The sequence below is a fragment of the Drosophila navojoa genome, chromosome 3 (genome assembly GCF_054131105.1).
Source record: "Drosophila navojoa isolate 15081-1374.11 chromosome 3, UAZ_NAV_1.0, whole genome shotgun sequence".
Lineage (NCBI taxonomy): Eukaryota > Metazoa > Arthropoda > Insecta > Diptera > Drosophilidae > Drosophila > Drosophila navojoa.
This window is the reverse complement of record NC_142891.1, coordinates 22,487,004-22,505,512: the sequence shown is the minus strand read 5'-3', so window position 1 is coordinate 22,505,512 and position 18,509 is coordinate 22,487,004. Positions and strand designations below refer to the sequence as shown.

Below are 18,509 nucleotides of genomic sequence, written 5' to 3'. Positions count from 1 at the left end.
GAGCACTCGAAGAGAAACCGTTCAAAAATTGGAAATAGGAATAGGAACTAGTATAACGTGATTGGTAAAACCAAAGAAAAAAATATTTAAAATTATTATTATTCACTCAGAGTGAACAACGGCAGAGAGTCAACCCATTGAGGTCCAGTGGGTATACGACCATCATAACTTCCTTTTCTCTATGTGAAATTTCTCTGAATTTCCTTTTGCATTCGACGAGAACATGAAAAACTTTTTAGTGTCATATTTCTGGAAACTCTACAAAAGCAACAAACAACAATATCAATTCATATCGCAGCATTGGACACGCCTCGTTTATGGAATTTAATTTTACGCTTGACCCAAAGCAAAATATGCTGCGTGAAATTCATATTACTTTGCTGGAGCCTTTGAAACATACATATGTGTAGCCAAATTGGAATCGTAAAACACAAAAATGAAGAAAATAAATATGAAATTTGCGAACATTTTGTACACCCATTGACCACGCCCAGGGCTACACGGGATTGTCATTAGCTGATAAATAAAATAATGTATATATTGCCAAGCTTGACAAGTTAGACAGAGAGAGAGAGAGAGAGAGAGAGAGATAGACTAACTGAAATTCAAATTCAATTTGAAATCCAAACTGGAATTCATGTTCCCATTTCTGGTGCGTGAGTAACTTTTGCTGTTAAATCTGTTTTGGCAATACTTGATGCTATTTTCGTGTATTTGACAAGCAATTTTGCTTGTTGTCTCGCAATTCGTTGCATTTGCTGCTAGAGCATTTCAATGTTGCTTCAATATTGCATTGAATATTCATTGGAGGTAATCTACTACAATTTGATTTTAATGCTGCAGAGGACATGGACATGGCTTATGGGCAATGATATCAAATTATTATTATATTAAATTATCAATATTATGTCTGTAGAGGGAACTTCTTATAAATATGTTTTCGTATATTAAAAACATTATTATTGAAACTTGTAGAAATAAAATCAATTTCGTATCTTAGTGAATTCCATGAAATTTATATATTATTGGCTTTACGACATATATATTTTAAAAAAATATATTTTTTTAAAATATATTTTATAAATGTTATCTAAAATTGTTTTTCTATAAGAAAAATAAATAGTTGTAAAAATTAAAAAAAAAAAAAAAAAAATCCAATTGAAATGCAAATAAATTGAGAACAAAAATATTCATCTAAATGAAATTTGCCGGAAACTATTCTCAAATTTTTATTAATAAATGCTTCCAATATTATTTAATATCAAATCCAATGAATATGCTCAAATTCACGCCTAAATTGGAGTACATAGCAATAAAATAAAATGAATAGCTGACATGAAATATTGAAGATAATTGAATAAGAAACACATTCATTCATATTTTAATTAAAAGTTTTTCACTTGAACACTTTTCCACTAGCCATTGATTAAACCAATTTATTTAATGACCTGTTCGACTACTCGATAACTGTTCAATATATATATCCTTAAAATATTGCCCAAAAATAGCCCACAGAAAAGTCAAGGACCTGCTGTCGACTAAACCGCATGACAAATACAATTTAAATGCAATTCCAATTAGATTTTTGACAGCCCAGCTTACGAGGGCCCACAACCAAAGGCAGCCACCGCAAACGACAACAAAAACAAGAACAACTACGATGACGATAAAATCGTTAACAATCAAATTGACTGTCAAAACTGTTTGGCCAAAAAAGACGATTTGCATTTTTAATTTGGGTTAAGATTGTCTGCATGGAAGCACAGGAGTATGTATGTGTGTGTACGTGTGTCTGTGTGGAGCACAGGTTAGGCAGAGACACAGCATGTAAGCCCCAAATACCCATACACACACATATACATACATATATTAATATACATCCAGCTGTGTAACACACTTGTTGTTCTTGTGCGCTGGGCATTGTTTTTGTAAGCATTTGGCTGCCTCTGAAGGTTGCGCAGCAACAACAGCTAAGACACACACACATTCACTCACACACACACAGATATATTCGCATAGATTTATAAGCATACAATATATTTTATGTAGCGTAAACTAAAACTTGCTAAATATTTTCTATGCTCGACTGTCACATTGAAAAACTCTCGCAGATGCACGACTCCCACTCACAGTTTTCACTTTAGCCCTCGCCACGCCCACCGCTCACTGTCGACCGCCCATCGCCTTTAGCATATAGAATATTTATGCCGCGCAACTTTTACTACGCGCATTTCGCGCACACCAGGCATGGGGCTCTTTAAAATTTAGGCCAAAACACTTTGGAGCCCAGAAGAGCATCGCGAGCTACGAGGTCGGGTTGGCTGGACGAATGGATAGATGGATGGATAGACGGATGGATGGATGGATGGCTGAACGGATGGCAACTGCTGCAGAAGCGAGCAAAATAACATCAAAATGAAATATGCCATAAATGATATTTACTGGATGTTTTTGTTGAGTCTCGGCTCGGGCCAAACATGTGCTTGAAAATTCCGAATGGCAACTCTTAGAAATTCAACAGAATATTAAATGCAAAAAGAAAATGGGTCGCAAAAGAAAATACAACAACAACAACACATAAAACAGTTGCGGCAAGCAAATTCGAAATGAAAATAAATATTTTACTGAGTTGGAGCAAAGAAAAGTCTAATTTACTTATGTCAGAGTACTTTCTGCTGTAACTTCAAAATTAAATTAAAGAATTTGATAAGGCATGTACATATGCATATCAAACGGGAATTTCGTATGGAACTGAAAATTTTAAAGTGAATCGCAAATAAGAGAATTTCATATGAGCTTGAGACTCTTGAAGTGAATCTCAATCAAGGGAAATTGGTTATTTCCAAGGCAAATATGCTAGAAATGTGCTTAAAGAAAGCTGATAAAATTATTTTATTATATTATGAAGTTTATATACATGAATCAAAAAAATTGCGAGTATTTTTTTTTTAATGTTGAATAATTATAATGTTTAAATTGCTTCATATCTGATTTATGTATGTAAAAAATTTGATTAAACTGAATTTATGCAAAATAATTTCCCATCAATAAAAAAATATCCAATAGAAAAAAGTAAAATAAAAATAGAAATAATTCAAAAATAATAATAATAATAGATTCTCGTCACCTATTTTTTTTTTTTTTTTTTTTTTTTTTTTTTTTGAATTAAAATATTTTTATTAACATTTTTTTTTTTCAAGATTTTTTCTAACGTTTTCATAACATTTCAATATGCACATTTATTTGCATCGAATATTTTATTTATTTCTAAGCAGCATCTCAAAATCGTAGACATCTTAAAATTAGCTTAAATTCGACTAAAACTATGTCAGTTAACAATTTAGTTAAAGTAGAGTCAACTTCATGACTTTACAGCCGCTATCCTTATATATATTCATGTAAGGATCATTTGGCATGTTTGAAGGACCTTGAGGAGTTTGTCTTGACAAAACTTGCCAGCGCTGGCATGGCATACATATAAAGCACGAAATTAATGCTTAATTAAGTGGGTTGTTTTGTCTACAATGCGGGCCACACATAGTCCTTATACATGTAATCCTGTGTGTGTGTGTTTGTATTATATAATTACAACTTTTGCAAGTTTGTAAAACTGTGTGCGAGCTGCAGCAGGAGCAGCAGCAGCAGGAGGAGGAGGAGGAGGAGGAGAGGCAATGAACAAACGCTTGTTAAGTGCCAACGCAAATTTGTGACTCGATTTCAAGACTTTGCCTTTACACGAAACTTAAATTTGCATTTTCATAATTTATGATTGTTTCGCCCTCTGCTGCTGCTGCTGCTCCTGCTGCTTCTGCTTGGGGTATGCGCAGCCTTGAGTTATGCTACATTCTGTGCAGCAGCAATAAAAATTAACAGTTGCAGCTGCAGTTTATGACGCTCTATCTTTCGCCCGTTGGCGGCCATCAGCTTGAACTTTTACGAGCCCTGCTCCTGCTGATATTAGCCAGCCATTAGTTTTGCACAGTTTCGCTTTTTGGCTGCGCTGTGTGTGACGCCTCGTGTGGCAAGCAAAGTTTTTCATTTTACTCAGATAACTGCAGCTGTGTCCGGGTAAGAGCATAGCTCAATAATACGAACAGGATGCACTGTAAAAGTTTTCAGCTGCTTTCGAATCTTTGAGCTCCCTCCAGGTAGCTACCTGCTGCTGCTACTCCTGCTACTCCTGCTCCACCGCCTGCTCCCATAGTCAAGTGTGCGTTGGTCTGCGTGCACCTTCAGCTGCATAACTTTACATTATCAACCGGGTCTCCGGCCTCGCCCCTCCTCCCACTCCAACATAACTTATGCTACTTGTTTGTGTTTTGCATGCGTGCAAGTTTTCATTTCTCATGCACTGCATAAATTGCTTGCATTTTCTTTACCCTTTCCTTTTCATGCATGCAATGCTAACAAAGAAAAATGAGAAATTTCAGTTACACTTGTTTCCGCAGCGCAACGACAAGTGAATACTGTGAGCGACTTGAGGGATTGAAAAGATTTCTTTATAAGATTTTAAATATGGTATAGATAGAGATGTGAGCGATTTGAGAGAGTGAAGACTTTTAATATTTGAACTAGAACTCTGCCAAAAGAAATAAGTCTATGTCCTATATTAATCTAATTATTAACATTATTTAGCTATTGATTTCTATCAAAGATTTGAAATAAGAGTAGAGCGTTCTTAATTTTGTAATATTAAATTGATTGAATGAAAGAATATCATAATTTTGTGCTGACAGACAAACTGAGAGACATGTCTTAAACAGCTACTGGAAAAAAAATTTATAATATCTTCTTATATCGATTATACATATTTTAATTTATATTTTTGTTGAGATATACTTCTTTAATATTCATTTATTTATTATTAGATATTATTTTAATTTATATTGAATATTTGTTGTTTTCATACTACTAAGGATTATTTTTTAATTCATAGAATCGAAAAAACTTTTTCCTATTAAAATAAACTTCTTTTTCTCTTGCATTTCATCCATCCATCCACATACGGTCCTCAGCAAGTGTATTCACAGCCGTCTAGTTGCTCCCCGGCCTCCCTCCTCCTCTTTCCCTCTCCCCTTCTCACCCTCTTCTACTCTACTTCCTTGTGCTTCCTGTGTGTTGCCTGCATTGCCTTTTGTCATGTGCGCTATGTTTTTGCATTAGTGACGGAATGCCAAAGCATACAAAAATAAGCCACCCTTGCTGGGAGCGGGCATTACATGTGTGTGTGTGTGTGTGTGTGCGTGTGTGTGTATGTGCAGTGCATACATTTTTGGGCAAAACAATGCGCTAGAAAATTTCGAAAACAAACACGCGCCACTCAAGTGGGCAACTCAATCAGTCAGCCCCCCACTGGGGCCACTGGGGAATGCCTGCCCGAAAACTCGCAAATGCCCCACACTTGGGCTATGATTTTTGCGTCAAATCAAGCATTTGTATTACCCGAAAATCCATTTCATCTGTGTGTGAGTGTGGTTGGGTGGTTGGGTGGTTTGGCTGGTGTAGCAGTTCTAATTGTTACGAGCGTTTTCCTGTTGGATTTCGCACGCGTCCCACGTCTGTTCCACTCAACCCCTGTGCAGCCCACTCGCTCGTGCACTCCCTCTCTCCCTCTCTCTCTCATTGTTTCTCTCTTGCAACTCTTGCAAAACTCATTTGCTACTGCGCCTGCTCAGCAGCTGCTCAGTATTTCATTTCATTTCATTTCATTTCATTTCATTTCATTTCATTTCATTTCGTTTCATTTAATTTCATTCCACTTAGTTTCCATTGCCGCAGCTCTCTCTCAAGTCTCTCGCTCTCCATCTCTTTTTGCCCTCTCTCAGTCTCTTCGCTGTGTGTATTGGCGTAGCATTTTAAATGAATGAAAAATATTGTCGTGCATTTCTTTTTTCTACTCTAGCTTCCCAGGAAAAGCAACTAAACTCCAAGCCAAGTGCAACGCATTATCAAGTGTTTGTTTTTTTTTTTTTTGTCTCCTTTTTTATTTCATAGTTTTCCTGTCTGTCGCTGTCCTGCTAAATGAATTATGTTTATCTGGCATTTACGTCCTGGCGCACACAAGTGGCCTCTCGCACACACACACACACACACATACATATATATTTGTGTTGTTGTTGTTGTTGGTCTGTGCGTGACATACATGAGCTCGAGTTGCAAGCGGCAGCAACCGTAACAATCACTTCTATGTGCAACGCATACGAAATTCTTTGGCAAGCACCCCCTCCCCTAACACCATCCCCTTCTACTGTTCCGCTCTTAGAAATGAGATATACTACTTGCTCTGTAGCTGCGCACCATTGATTGGGTTCAGCATGCAAGTGCTTGGGATAAGGATAATGAATTTCGAACATGTTCTCAAGTGGCTTGCTGACTATTTTCGAAAATTGAGCCACTTAACGAACGACCAGTGTGGGTAAACGTTTAGTTTGGAATGCCATGAAGTATGTAGAGCTCTAAGACAACCCACAAAACTTTGCAATTCCTTAAATAATTTGCACTCGCATAGCACTAAAAGCGTGCTCTGCGCTGACTTACTAAAGACTTTGCTCGAAATTCAGTGTTGTAAAAGCAGCATGTATTAAGTAATGCCATACCAATGAAATGAGAAAAATGCTTGAATGTTTTTTGATGAATCTCTTTAACTTTATAGACTTAATACTTAATGGAGTTGGTAAACTTTTGTAGCTGCAAAAATTTAATGTTAACTAATAATAAAAAAATACACTCAAACTTCAGTGTTGTGCAAGTACTTGATGTCAAGTAATGCACAACAATGAAATGAAAGCCTTAATGCAAATTGCAGCATATTCAATCTCTTCATTTCACTAATAGTGTTGGTAAGAAACGACTGCATTATATCCCGATTAAAACTGCTTGAAGTTTATATTTCACCTGCAACTCTGAAACTTTTGTTTGTCGAGTACTTAAGATTCGCATACATAATCGAGAATTTCATTCTCCTTTCACATGCAACAAAATCAATAAGAAACTTAATGGAAATCCGCGCAAATGAAACAGATGAAGTGCGACGCAGTTGCAAAATGAATGGATTTATGAAAACTTGTTAATTAACTGACAGATGAACAGAGCGAAACAGAGAAAGAGAGAGGGGGAGAAGGGGAAATATGGAGAGGGCACAGCCTAACCCCAAACACCAGGCGCAATCCCAGAGCAGACATTCAGCCTGGGCTGCCGTTCACAATTAGCAATTGCAATGCGGAAAAAGTGCAACAAATGGAGAAAGAAAAACATATTAAATTGAAGTTTTTGGAATGTGATCAACTGGGAGATATTCTTTAGTAAGAGAAGTTTAATGTTGTAAAGGAAAAAATTTAATATTAATATATTGTATTAAATATATTAAAGTGTATTTAAAATATATTTATATATATAAATATACAAATGTAATATCATAAATATATAAAATATATTCAAATATATCAAGTATACTTTAAGCATAAATAAAAGTAAATAAAATATATCTTATATTTGCATTGGTAGATAATTAAAGTCAAGACATGAACTGTCTACCAATAGAGTAAACTTCTTCAGGTCAGATTTTACTCAGACTATATGAAAAGTTAACATATGTACATATATGCAAAATATAGTTTCCATTCCCAGTCTCTAATATGATGTGCAAATGTTTGTCTTTTATCTTTCATCAGCTTCATCTGCCACATATTGTTCCTCAACTGAGTACAACTCATTCACATACTTTTTATACAGGGTATCTTGTAAAACAAACTCCAGTCAACATTGTGTTAAACTGTAACATGGCTGATTGTGTTGAGCTACAGAGTGAATGCATATTTTTCAACAATTCATGAGCTTGTCTGCCAGTTAGTTGAACTTTTTTCGACTCATGTCAAAGTGCAGGCATGACGAATTGCAATGGACATACAACAAACGAAACATAAAGACATTTATAGACACAGAGAGAGTGGGAGAGAGAGAGGCAGGCAGTCAGTCCGTCTGTCAGTCAGTCAGGTAGGCATTCAGTTAGCACTCGGCTCACTTGATTGGCTCTGCTCATCGTGGCTGCTCAGTTTGTATCCTTTTGTGTATTTCCATGCTGAGAACGCTTCAATATTTGCACATTGAGCTACGCTTGACATAACTGGCCAACAGCAGCAGCAGCAGCAGCAGCCCTAGCAATGGCCGAATATGTTGACACAGCTGCTCCCATCGCTTTGCTTTGCAGTTCGCTTGAAGCGTAATTACTTGTCATGACAACCAAATATTTGAATATCCATGCCGCACAGAGCACAGCTCCTTGCCAATCAAATTACTGCTCTGCGTCTTAATTGTAAGTTTTCATTGAACTAAAGCTTTGTTGTATTCATTTCCCTCTCCCTCTCCCCCCTCTCTCTCTTCAATTCACTCATTCTCATTTCCTTTTCATTTAATTGATGTGGTCAGAGGCAGGCAGCTCATGCGAGCAACAACCTATCATAATTGCCGAGTGAAAAATTCCTCTTACGTAGATATTTTCCATTTTCGTTTCTTAATTACTTTTGGCTTTGGAAAATGTCACTTAATTGTTTTCACAGCCCAAATTCATTTGAAATTCTCGACAGAGAGCCAGAGAGCCCCTATATCATTAGCCATTAATGAGCTGGCTTCATCGATTGTCTGGCCTAAGTTTAGCCACGTCTGTTCGGTCTATTTATATCTCTCTCGCTTGTTGCTTCAATTTTCATCATGCCTCAAGACATTTAAATATGTCAATGCTTAATTATGCGACGCAAGTCTGTGTATGACAACAAAATTACAAAATCACCAAGGCAACCCATTTGAATGTACAGAATTACGTATTGCGACTAAATGCTGTGCTGGAAAATCGATTAATTATCGATGAAAATGCCATTAAAATTGCTGACAGCTTGCTGAGATATTTGAATTGATGAGCAATATAAGAAATTATGGATTTTTGGCAATATAAATTTCGAAAAATATCGATATATGTTAATCGATAAATGATTGTATGGTAAAGGTTTATATAAGAGTAGTTGATTGTGTAAAAATAAGCTTAATAAAGTGAGACAAACTGTCGTCTATGAAAGCAATGCCCAGCACTAAAAGTTCACTTTACAACACTGAGAGTACATGTACGTATATAGTGAATTAATTTTCACACTCACCATTGTGTCCCATGTTCGTGATGATGACCCAAAAATCAATAGTCTTATCCGGTCCAAGCTCCTCGTAGTCCCACTTCTTTTTGACGCGCACCGCTCCATTTGTTTCGACCGTCACCCAGGGATTATCGTCGCGTATTTTGAACGTTTCCTTGTCCGTTTCCTTTTCGAGCTGAAACACAGACTTGCCTTCCGTATCGCCATCGGCTTCAGTGAACTCAATGCGCTTGGTGGGCCGCACAGCCCGTGTCACGCGTCGCTTCTCACGATGATGCGAATGCTCGTTGATGGCATCATGCTCCAGGTGTTGCATTATAAACGACACGGGCTCAGGCGCCAAGAACTCGACCAGCACCTTCGCCGGCTGAGCGCTCAACAGGCTGGGATAGCGCAGATCATGGGCAATCACCTCGAGCAGCAGCTCATTGGACGTTGGCTCGCCGGCGAGCATCAGTTCACCCGTCTGCGGCACTATGATGACCACATTGCTGGGCGATTTCAGGCGATAGGCAATCTTATCGCCGTCGGCATCGACGGCCTCCACCTTGCCCAGGATGGCGAAACGCTCCCAGGTAACGCTGTTGTTGCTCTCCATATTCTGTGACTTCTTGCCGGCAATGGCGAATTTGTAGTCCTGCGACTTGAACACGGGCCGATTGTCGTTCTCGTCCAGCACAGTTATCTGTATCTTGGACACCGTCTTATCCAGTCCCTCCACATCGGAGGCCTCCACGGACAAATCATAGTGGGCACGCTGTTCGCGATCCAATGGACGATTCGTGACCAGCCACACGCCCGACTCGTCGTCGCCCTCGATCGTCAGCGATTTGGCATTGACCTGCACATTTTGATTGGCCCGGCGCTCCTGCAGCGCAAAGGCATCGTCCTCGTTGCCATCGATGATGGTGTAGCGCACCTTCTTCGGCTTGGCCAGCTCCTCGTCCAAAATGGAGCCGCTGAAGGCCTGCATTAGGGGCACGCCGCGCACACGTGTGCCCGCCGGATGATTCTCGCGCACCTCGCCGCTGGCGTCCAGCAGGGAGCCCGAGAAGCGCAGCATGTCCTTGCGATGCATCACGAACAGCTGCAGATTGTGCGTATTGGTGGCATTCGGCGTCTGCTCGACGACCACCAGCTGCACGGGCCGGTTCACAAGCGGCGATATGTCCGCCGTGGTCATCACCACGCCATCGTCCAGCACTGTGAAGTACTTGGAGTAATCGCTGTCCAGCATGTGATAGGCAGCAGCCGTCGCGCCACCGCCGCCACGATGAGCGCTGCCATTGTTGGCCAGTTGCAGTGGACGCGTCTTAAATTTCTTGATGCTAAAGCCCGGATAGGTATCATGGGGCAGCACCAGCGACAGCTCGCTGTGCGCACCTCCCTCGACCACTCCAAGCCGCACATTGCTCTCCGTCTCCCCGGGAGTGCCCGCCAACATTCTGGCCGCATTCTCTGCACTCAGGCCGGCGTAGCTGCTGGCGTGCTGCTCGTGGCTGCCGCTGCTGCCGCTGCTGCTGCTGCTGCCGGCTGCTGCAGTTGCTGCTGTTGCCAGCAACAACATGGCCAACGACAGCAGCAATGCTGTTGTTGTTGCTGTTGATGTAGTTCGCCGGATACTCGTATTACGTTGCCTTTGCGGTTGGCCACCTCGCCCAGGGGGCGCCAACGGGCAACGTCGTGCCGCCATTTTGACTGGGGGCACGCGTTGACTGCTTGCTACTGCGATTGCTGTTGCACTTGCAACAATTGCTGTTGCTATTGTTGCCCCTTCGCCTCTCTGCTGCTCGCTTAATTATTCAATTGAACACCACGTGGACCCTGTTCGGTTTTTGTCGTTTTAATTGTTGGTTTTACACGTTACGCCCGAATAATTCATTGAGTTTGCATTTGGGGGTTTTTGTTTTTATATATATATATAAAATATATATATATATATATAGGAATACCCTTATTGTTTATTGCTGGCTTGCTCAGTACATCATTGTTGTTGCTGTTGTTCTTTTATTATTGCTGCTGCAGCTGCAAAGACAAAAGTGTGAGAGGAAAGATTATTAAAGGTTCGGTAAAGACTTTCTTTAGGTAAAGCATTAAAGTGATTAAATGTGAGAATTATTTAAAATATTTTTAATTAACTTTAATGTTAATAATAAGTATAATATGATATAATATAATATAATAAAATATAATAAATAAATTGCAATATAATATAATCTCAAATAGATCAAACCGATTCATTTTAAGCTGACTCTAAATCTAGACTAAAATCATTTGATCATTTCTGTTGTATATTTTCCATAATTTTAACTTCTTTGCATTGAAAATAAATCATTTTCAGTTACTTTCAAAACTTTTTAGCTTAAGCTCTTAAGTTGTTTCCGCCTCTTGGCTTAAGTTGTAGCCAAACTGAAAACAGTTATGAAATGAACTAGCTAATTGAGAGCAAAGAGCAAATCTCGGTGAGTTTGCTTTGAGCAGACTTTAGAATATATAAATGTATATACACTTCGGCAATGCTCGACTAATAGTTACTCTATATAGTTGGCAGTTAATATCAAATATATTAATTTTTTTATTTTGGTTTCATAGCATACCCCATTTGGGCTTGCTTCTAATTACAGAGCATGCAAATTGTGAACTTTTCACTTTTTAATTGGTTGTCAGTGCAGCACGAAGCACGAAATTCAGCACAAAGCAGAAACTTTTTAATGACATTAGCAGCCGAATATTAAATATTCAAGATATTTTCGGTACACGTGCATAAAGACAGAGGGAGAGAGTGAGAGAGAGAGAGATGTGAGAGGGAGTGAAAGAGTCTATATACACTCTTTTCTGCCCTTTTTTCGCAGAGTCAAGGTTCTTTGCGCTAAATTTGAAATGTTTTTATTTTGTTTTTTGCTTTTGGAGGTGTCGGTCGTCCTTTGATGCTGCACTCTGACATGCTCTACTTAAGTTCCGACTCAGTGGACCTTTGTATTGCGAGCTCTGGCTTAGGTTTATTTTTTCCATGATAATTTCCACCCTAGGCTCGTGCAAATGTGTGCCACACATGGCAGCCCTTGAACAAATTTTGCTCACTGTGTGTGAATGTGTGCGTGTGTGTGTGAGTGTGTGTGAACATAATTTTAATTACCCAACTGCGGATCAGACTGGGACTCGGCACGCACCCTGTCATTTAAGCCCGAACAATGGGCAGACGGGATCTGGCAAAGGGCGAATAGGGAATTTACGACAGCTGCGCAGGCGCCGCCGCAGACGTCAAAAGTATTTATTTTCCATCTCTCTCTATCTCACTCTCGCTCTGTCCGATATTAGCCCGTTTCAGGTTTCCTATTTTCAGTTTGCTCACTCGCAATGTGTTGACAATAGTTTTATTTGCTTTTTACGCGTAATTATCGGGCGGATTTCAGGTTCAGCAAATGCACTTTACGCATCAAAAAGAGAGAAAGACATAGAGAGAGAGTGAGAGAGAGGGTGAGGGTAGGGTGTGATATGTGATAGAGACAGCTGACTGCACATGCTTGTCATTAATCTAACGATCCTCTAACAAGCCATGTTAATTATTGACTTTGTTAGGAAATGAAACAATGACAAATTGTTAAATTGATTGCAAGACTTGTTTAATGGGATGCGCCGAGACTACAGCAGAGAGAGAGGGAGAAAGCAAAACTACATGTGAATATGTATATAGAGGTACCTCCAGCTATATAGGGAAATAGGAATGCTTCAACGGAAATTCATTCTAAAAATAATCACCGTTTGAGTTTAGCTTATGAGGAAATTGCTGCTATTCTGGGAATATTCTAAATGAAAAATATGTTCCAAAGGAATTTCATAAATGACATTGCAATATGCAGTAGGGCATATTTAAGAGTAGAAAAAGCTATCTATTAAGTTTTTAGTTTGATCGAAATGACAAATATTGTATATTAATGTCTAAAAAGATATTTTGTAAGAACTGAATTATTTTTTTTATATTTTTAAATGAGATTTGAGTTATTTTATAAAAATATAAATATGTAAGGTGTTATATTTTAATATTTAATATATATTTTGTATTCTATTTGAATGTTTAAACAAAATTGAACAAGAATTGAATTATTTATATATAAAAGTACATAGAACTAATTTAAATTGAGAGCTCTTATTGAAATAACTTTCATTAAATGTTCATAGACTTAAGTTTGCCTTAACATTTATATTTTTAATGCCTTATATTCCCCAAATTTACAATTTAATTGCTGTACTTTTAATATTTTCCCCATCTTGGATCTATTTCATACCAAATGTTTCCTAACTATTAAATAATTGCTTTTCCATGGGACGCCGCTGCTGCTTCGGTACGTTTTAATTAAACATGGTAAACATTTATATAAACGCAATAGCACGAAAATTTCATAACGCTACAAGCGTCACGAGGACAAAGCAATAACAACAACAACCAAAGAGTAAGAGAGAGAGAGATAGAAGGAGAGCGAGAGTAAGAGATATTTGTTTTTATTACTGTGAAATGTATTTAATATTTTTGGGGATTTGTGATTAAGGGCCCATAAATTGGCTATATGTGGCAATCGAGTGGTCAAAGCATATTAAAAATGAATATTTCTACACATATACATATATGTATGTGTGTGCGTGTGCGCCTCTCTCTCTCTCTCTCTCTCTCTCGAATATAACGGCACTTTAATATGTTTTTTTCTGTTTGTGCGGGTGACTGAAGTGCTTTGGTAAATAAAATGCCATGAATTTTAATTGCATGCCATTGGCCAACACAACAAAAATCAATAAAAACTTGGCCAAGACGTGAAGGAAAATAAAACAGAGTATTGGAAATATGGTCATATCATCGGCAAAAGTGACAAATAAAGCTTCATTAGGCAAACTGTTTTGGACTGTTATTATTACTCTTATGATTATTACATTATTATTATCTTTTATTTCTACCACAGTTTGAGTTTGAGCGCAGTTAGTAAACGAAATTTTGAGGCATATTTTTAAATATTTATGACAAGCACACACACACATGCACACATACATACAGAAGAGCTGTCTGGCACGCGTTAATGTTAATACAGTTCAAGCTTTTGTTAGTTGCTTCGAATAGTTTGGGTTTTTTATTTATTTATTTATATTTTTTTCTGGGTTGTTGCGCTACTGAAACTTGTTAAAACGTTGCCTACATTTAAAATTCTAATAAACAATGTGCGGCCAACGCCTTGGGTCATAATTCAGTCGAAAAATATAATAAGTGGAACACGAGACGCGGCTAAAAATTTTAGCTATATATAAAAAAAAAAAAAAATAAAAATAAAAAAAAGTATTCGAACCGTCACAGCAGGTGGTCCAAGGCGTCGATTTTTAATCGATTTTAAATTGCGGCTGGCAGAGCAAGGGGGTGTGGCTGGCAAAAGTGCCGCAAGCTGTACCTTGATGGGCGTGGCTGGCTTCAAATAAATGCGCCTTAATTATGAGCTTGGCCAAGACGCAACGCAAAAGCCAAAAATATTTAATTAAAATATTTGTTAAAATATAAGACTATAAACAAAGTTGGGTACGAAAGTTATCTCTCTTGGCTCGTAATAGTACAGAGAGAAAGATTCTAATTGATTCATTATAGTACAGAGAGAGATTTTAATTGATTCATTATATTCCATATATTATGAACCTTTGAATATGAGAATTGTTTGCTTCAGTTATAAAGAAATGGGTGTATGTGCGATAAGAAAGCTTTAAAACTGATTATAATATAAAATGATGATAGATTAATGATAGATAATGATGGATTAAAGATAGATGTTATAAATAGAAAATATCAAATAAATAATACCAATATATATTCAATAGTTAGAGAATTTAAAAAACAGTTTCTAGAAAATAGTTGAATCGAGATATAATTATAGCTGATAAATGATTGATAACTCTTGATATACAAATGTTGACATAGTATTGATTAAAATCGAAATCAGCCATCGAATTTGAATATATCTCAGATATTTAATATAGATTATCAAATATGTTACCATTTAAATTCTTCTGCATATTTTATCATAGCCAAGCTATTTTTTTGGTTAGACATTTCTAGCTTTAGCAATGATCTCATTAATCAACGCTTTTGTCTAGTCCCTAAACCGTGAACAGACATTCTCTTCGGATTATATCTGAGTATATAACAAAATAAGTTTAATGTTTTCTCGAGTTATATACCAGACAAAAGCCCTTTTTAAGTTAGCCTTAAATTCGTTTCAGCTCACATTTAATTCAAAAAATTTAGCTTGCATAAAATATTCATTTTTTAAGCACTCGTATCTTTAATATCTGCTCAAGATCAAACTACTAAATCATAAATCTATATATAATGCTAGTATTCGATTCAGTTTTCAAATTTATGTATCTCAAAGTCATAAATCTTATGCGCGCTGCTTCTATGCAGAGCAGATTTCATTTTTGTCTTTCTTTTTGCCGGATTTGGTAATTCTCTTTTGCATGACGCATTGATCATTTAAATTGATGCATAAATATATACACATATGTATATTGTATATATGCATAGATATGTATATGAAGCAAATCAAATTCCTATATAAATAATTTATTTATTTATTCAGGTAAAACGCAACACATTTGTAAGCGTTTTTATTTTTTTCGAAACAACTTGAAACTTGTTTATTTATTCGCTTTATCTTTGCATTTAATTAAGTGGCACTAAAAAATTTGCGTTTATCTGGTATAAAAACCAAATAAATATCGGTAAAAATATGCTGGAGTTAAGACTGTTCACGGAGAGATACCCTGTAGAAGGTGCCAAGTTGGGGAAGCAAGCACTAAAAACAAAAAAATCTAGAATGAAATTTAAAGAAATTTTAATTTTAACTGAAAGAAATAACATTAAAATAAATCAATTATAAAAAAAATTATGCTGAATAAGGTTTTTGAAAATATATGACTTTTTCATATTCCACATGATATTTTTCCTATAATGCTAAATTTATGAGTGTGCAAGAGAGAGATCTCCTGTAGAAGGTTCATGATGGTCAATTAAATTAAATTTTTAAAAAGTCGGCAAAAATTATTTAAAAAGTAATTTTTCCAAATAAAAGAGTTTTATTTAATATTCAAGATGAAACAAAATATTTTAAAAATAATAATACTAATAATATATATTTATTGATTATTTTCGTGAATCAAGTTTTATTTAATTTACGACTTCGACCTTTCTAAGGCATAAGAGTTCTAAATAGTCTAGTTCACGATTGATTTAATCACATACCCTAGCATACCCCTCCACATATTTGCCTACATTCGGGCATGAGAAAAAAAGAAAAAAACAAACGTCTCTTTGATTAATCAGGCGCGCTGCGAATTTCTAATGAATTTTTGACGCCAATCAAATTAGTGAAAACAATGAAATTATTTAGCTATTCGGCAATTCGAACCGAAACTAAAAGAGAGTCGCAGTCAAACAAACAGCGAGTCTTACGACTCACAAAGAGGCCAAACAAATCGTAAATGATTTATAAATAAAAATCTCGATGGCTTGTTACCAGAGCAACGGGCTTATTAGTGGTAACAGCTTGGCAGCCAGTTATGCAAATGCGGTCGGAATGCTCGATAATTTGTTGTAGTAGCTGCTGCCGCTGCCGCTGCTGCTTCGGCTGCCTAAGTATGTAGGCAACTGATTAGCAGATCGCATAGATAGAGACCATGGTAATAGATTTTGTCAGTTTGGTAGAGTCTGGTACCGTTTTATGTTACATTTTTCGTAGCTAATTGCAATTAAGATGCCAGCCGCAGATAGGCAAAAGAGGTGACAAACAAATGGATGCTCAACAAAAGCCAACAAAAGTCGTTAAGCCGAACTTCACTCAGCCGCAAAGGCGTTGAAAGTGAATGGCAAATGTGACGCGTCGTCGCCCCATTTTGAGTGGGCGAACGAAAAGACGGGCACAGCTCGTAAACAATCTGAGGTGGAATGCGTCTCAGAGCTAAGATTTTTATGTATTTCCCTCACTCTCTCTCCCACTCCTTCCCTCTATTTCTTTGTCCAAAGGTGTCATATTTCGTGATGACAAATTGCTACTGGATAACATTTTGTCGTCAAAAAATAGATAAAAATAAGATGTGTAACTTTAATGCATTCCTAATTTAATGTGGCCAATTTAAATAGATTAATCAATTTTTTGGTAAATATCTTGTAGTTAATTTGATATATGATATGTATATATAAGAAAACTTTTTTTTTCAGAAAGAATTAGAACTTTTAAAGCTGTGCGTGATTTGAAAGCCACAATAAATAAATACGTAATAATATTAACTTTCAATAACAAATAAAATAAATGTTCTTATATTTTTTTTAATTGTGAACTATTTTAGGAGTTACAAAAAAATGTTTAAAATCTTTTTAAATTTACATTATAAAATATTTAAATAGATATAAAGCTAAAATATTTTAATTATTCTGTTTTACGAATAGAAATAAATATTTATTAATTTTAAAAAAATTTTAAAGCATCAAAATGTTATGACGAAAATAAATAATTGTAAAAAATTGTAAGTTTCCTAGGAATTTCCTCCATTTACATATTTATCATATTTTTATTATTTCTATGTGGGCTCATTTGAAAAATAGTTTTTCGAAATTTAAAGCCAACCCTTTCAAAGTTCAACAAACTGGTCTACATCCTTTTCCTCGAATCGAATTAATGAACAACAACAAAAAAATGTTTATTAAATTATACAAAATTAGGTTTTTTTTTTTTTTGTTTCCTAAATAAAAACTGCGGGTGCAACCCCTAAGAGAATAGATATATTATGTAAATTGAAACTAAGCATTTAGCAGGCAATTTAAAGCATACAATAGAGGACCCAAACACACACACACACACACTAGCATATATTGTGTCTGTTTTTGCAGGGCATAAAATATTCAAGCACACTTTATCAAAGGCGACGACGCGCACACGAGGTCCTGTCAAAAGGATTTCTTGTATTTATTCTGCTTCTTTTTTTTGTTGCTGTAGCGCGTGGCACTCACAATCGGACGCACAATGCGCATGTGAAAAGCCCTAAAGGGGCGAGCAAATCTGCTCACAAATCCCAACGCACACACGCAGACACACATGTTCAGGTAGTCAACCACATTTGAAAATAAATAGAAAGCGGCTCCTCCTAGCTAGGCGAGGGTAAATATTGAGGTTGAGCGCGCCTGTATTTGGGCATAAGGGAAACGAACTGCGACAGAGGGTCGCCCATTATTTCCGCTACGAGGTGCTTCATCAAACATGAATTGGACTGGCAGGAACATGTCTCGCCTCATTCTCTCTCACTCTCTGGCTCTCTCTCTCTCTCTCTCTCTCTCCCTCTTTCAAG

The 18,509-nt window shown here is 36.9% G+C and overlaps 1 protein-coding gene across 9 annotated transcripts in view; it reads right to left on the bottom strand.

Moving 5' to 3' along the window:
* The window catches only part of CadN (neural cadherin), a 153,989-nt gene that overhangs the window by 120,623 nt on the left and 14,857 nt on the right, over positions 1-18,509 (bottom strand). For all 9 annotated transcript variants that reach the window (XR_016196537.1, XM_089258173.1, XM_089258178.1 and 6 more), the window contains one exon: positions 9,147-11,165. Coding sequence is in view for 8 of the 9 variants with exons in the window: in XM_089258173.1 (XP_089114299.1) it covers positions 9,147-10,833 (1,687 nt within the window). In the remaining variant the exon portion in view is untranslated. The remainder of the gene's footprint in view (positions 1-9,146; positions 11,166-18,509) is intronic.